We start from the raw sequence: 2,113 nt of genomic DNA, 5'->3' as shown, positions 1-2,113 counted from the left end.
TAATATTTCTTTATTTTAATATTCCTTTATTTTAATATTTTTTTATTATATTTTTCCTATTTAGGCCAATTATATCGTCTTATGAATATTCATAAATATGAATCATTCAGTATTATAATTCAAATTCATCATTTAAATTTAAAGTTTGGTGACGATGATAACGCTAAGTTTATAGTTCACTTCAAAATAGGGAACAGATATGCTTATACACACTACCACAAACAATATCAGAACAAGGTACACATAGAGGTATGGCAACTTATAAAAATATAATAATACATGGAAATTATATGAAGCATGTGTATGTGTAATATATATATATATATATATATATATATATATTTATTTATTTATTTATTTACCACCTTTGAACAAATGCAGGAAAGAAAAAATATGGTTGTGAAACAAAACAACAATACTCTTAGACTAGAGGTTTATAAAAAAGGGACTTTAAAAAATACTTTTTTTGGATCAGCTGAAATTCATATATATAGTGAAATAGTAAAGAAATTATTTCCTTGCAATGTTTATTTTAATATCACTAATAAAAATCAAATTGTTGGTACAGCATGTTTATCATTCCACTATATTAATTTAGATTGTATAAAAAAAGATGACCAGATATATACATCTCTTTTCATTGAAACAATTATATCCGTTCAAAAAAATCAAACAAAAAATAATGAAAAAATTGAAAAACTTATACATGAGGGGAAAGAGCATTTTGAGGCCATCAAAGAAACGGACCTTAGCACAAGTGAGTATATAACATAATTTTTTTTACAAACATATATAAATTAATACATGTTTATATATATATATATATATATATATATATATATATATAAATGAATACATATTTATATGTGTATATATATATAAATGAATACATGTTGATATGTATATATATATATATATATTTTTTTTTTTTTTTTTTTTAGCCATATATAAAAACATATCAAATTTGGCTCTTGAAGATAAAATTCGTTTGTTCTGCAAAAATTTAAATGGTTATTTGCTTCACAGTAATTTTTATATTAAACGATTTTATAACAAGTATTACTTTTACTTGCATTTTTTTAAAGGAAAATTTTACTGGTGTTATTATAACGAAGAAGCTGATGCAAAGGTAAAAAATATATATATATATATATATAAATGTTCTTTTGTGCTTATCTATTATATATGTACATATTCTTTATCATTTATTTGTGTATATTTTCCCCCTTAATTTTATAGATGGATAAAAACAGAGTTGGTTACGTGAGATTAGAATATGTAGCTAACGTGTATAGTGACGTGTACAGCCATAAATACTTTTATATCAAATATAGGAAAAAAAACGAAAGAAAAGAAAATTATTTATATTTAAAAACTATAGATAAAGATAGGAATATATGGGTAAATATTATTCATGATTTTATTATATTAGTAAGTAACTACAAACGTGAAAGAAAAAATAAAAAATATAAAATTAAAGAATTTAAAGATAATTTAATAGAAGACACTCCTAAGGAAATTTTAGAAATTAATAAAACCTTATCTCGTTCTTTATCAAACAATTCTATGAAAAATAAATATTTAGATAAGAAAAAAAAAGTAGAAGCTTTAAGTGATATGGATAATGAAGAAAATTATATGAACTCAGGAGATTTAGGTCCACTGTTTAAAGATATGAGCAAAAATATGTACAACTATAGTGATTAGTTAAAAAAAAAAAAAAATATATATATATATATATATATATATACATGTTTCTTTTTTGTAATTACAATATTTTCCTTAACCAAACAATGTATAATATATATTTTTAAATAATACTACAAATTTGGTTTTTAAAACATATTCTCATTTGATATATTATATTGTTTATTATTTATTTTTTTGTCTATTTGTATTTTTCAAATTTATGGATGAAACATATTTTTAATATAAAAATTACACATTAATTTATGTATCCAAAAAAAATTTTTTTTTTTTAAAACAATATTATCACACATTATTTTTATTATACATACAAAAAAAAAAAAAAAATATATATATACATATATATATATATATATATATATATATATATATAATAAAAAAAAAAATAAAAAACACAAAAAAAAAA

At 19.5% G+C, this 2,113-nt stretch overlaps 1 protein-coding gene across 1 annotated transcript; it reads left to right on the top strand.

Annotated features, from left to right (window-relative positions):
* Nucleotides 1–64: 64 nt before the first annotated feature.
* On the top strand, nt 65–1,707 carry PRSY57_0209500 (hypothetical protein; the record flags this gene model as incomplete). The annotated part of the gene is made up of 4 exons (XM_020114411.1): nt 65–249; nt 382–757; nt 942–1,129; nt 1,240–1,707. Coding segments are annotated over 4 exons (1,217 nt in total), but the record flags the coding sequence as incomplete, so codon positions are not given.
* Between the last annotated feature and the right edge of the window lie 406 nt (nt 1,708–2,113).

This window comes from Plasmodium reichenowi, chromosome 2 (assembly GCF_001601855.1).
Source record: "Plasmodium reichenowi strain SY57 chromosome 2, whole genome shotgun sequence".
Classification (NCBI taxonomy): domain Eukaryota; phylum Apicomplexa; class Aconoidasida; order Haemosporida; family Plasmodiidae; genus Plasmodium; species Plasmodium reichenowi.
This window is presented reverse-complemented; position numbering and strand designations above follow the sequence as displayed.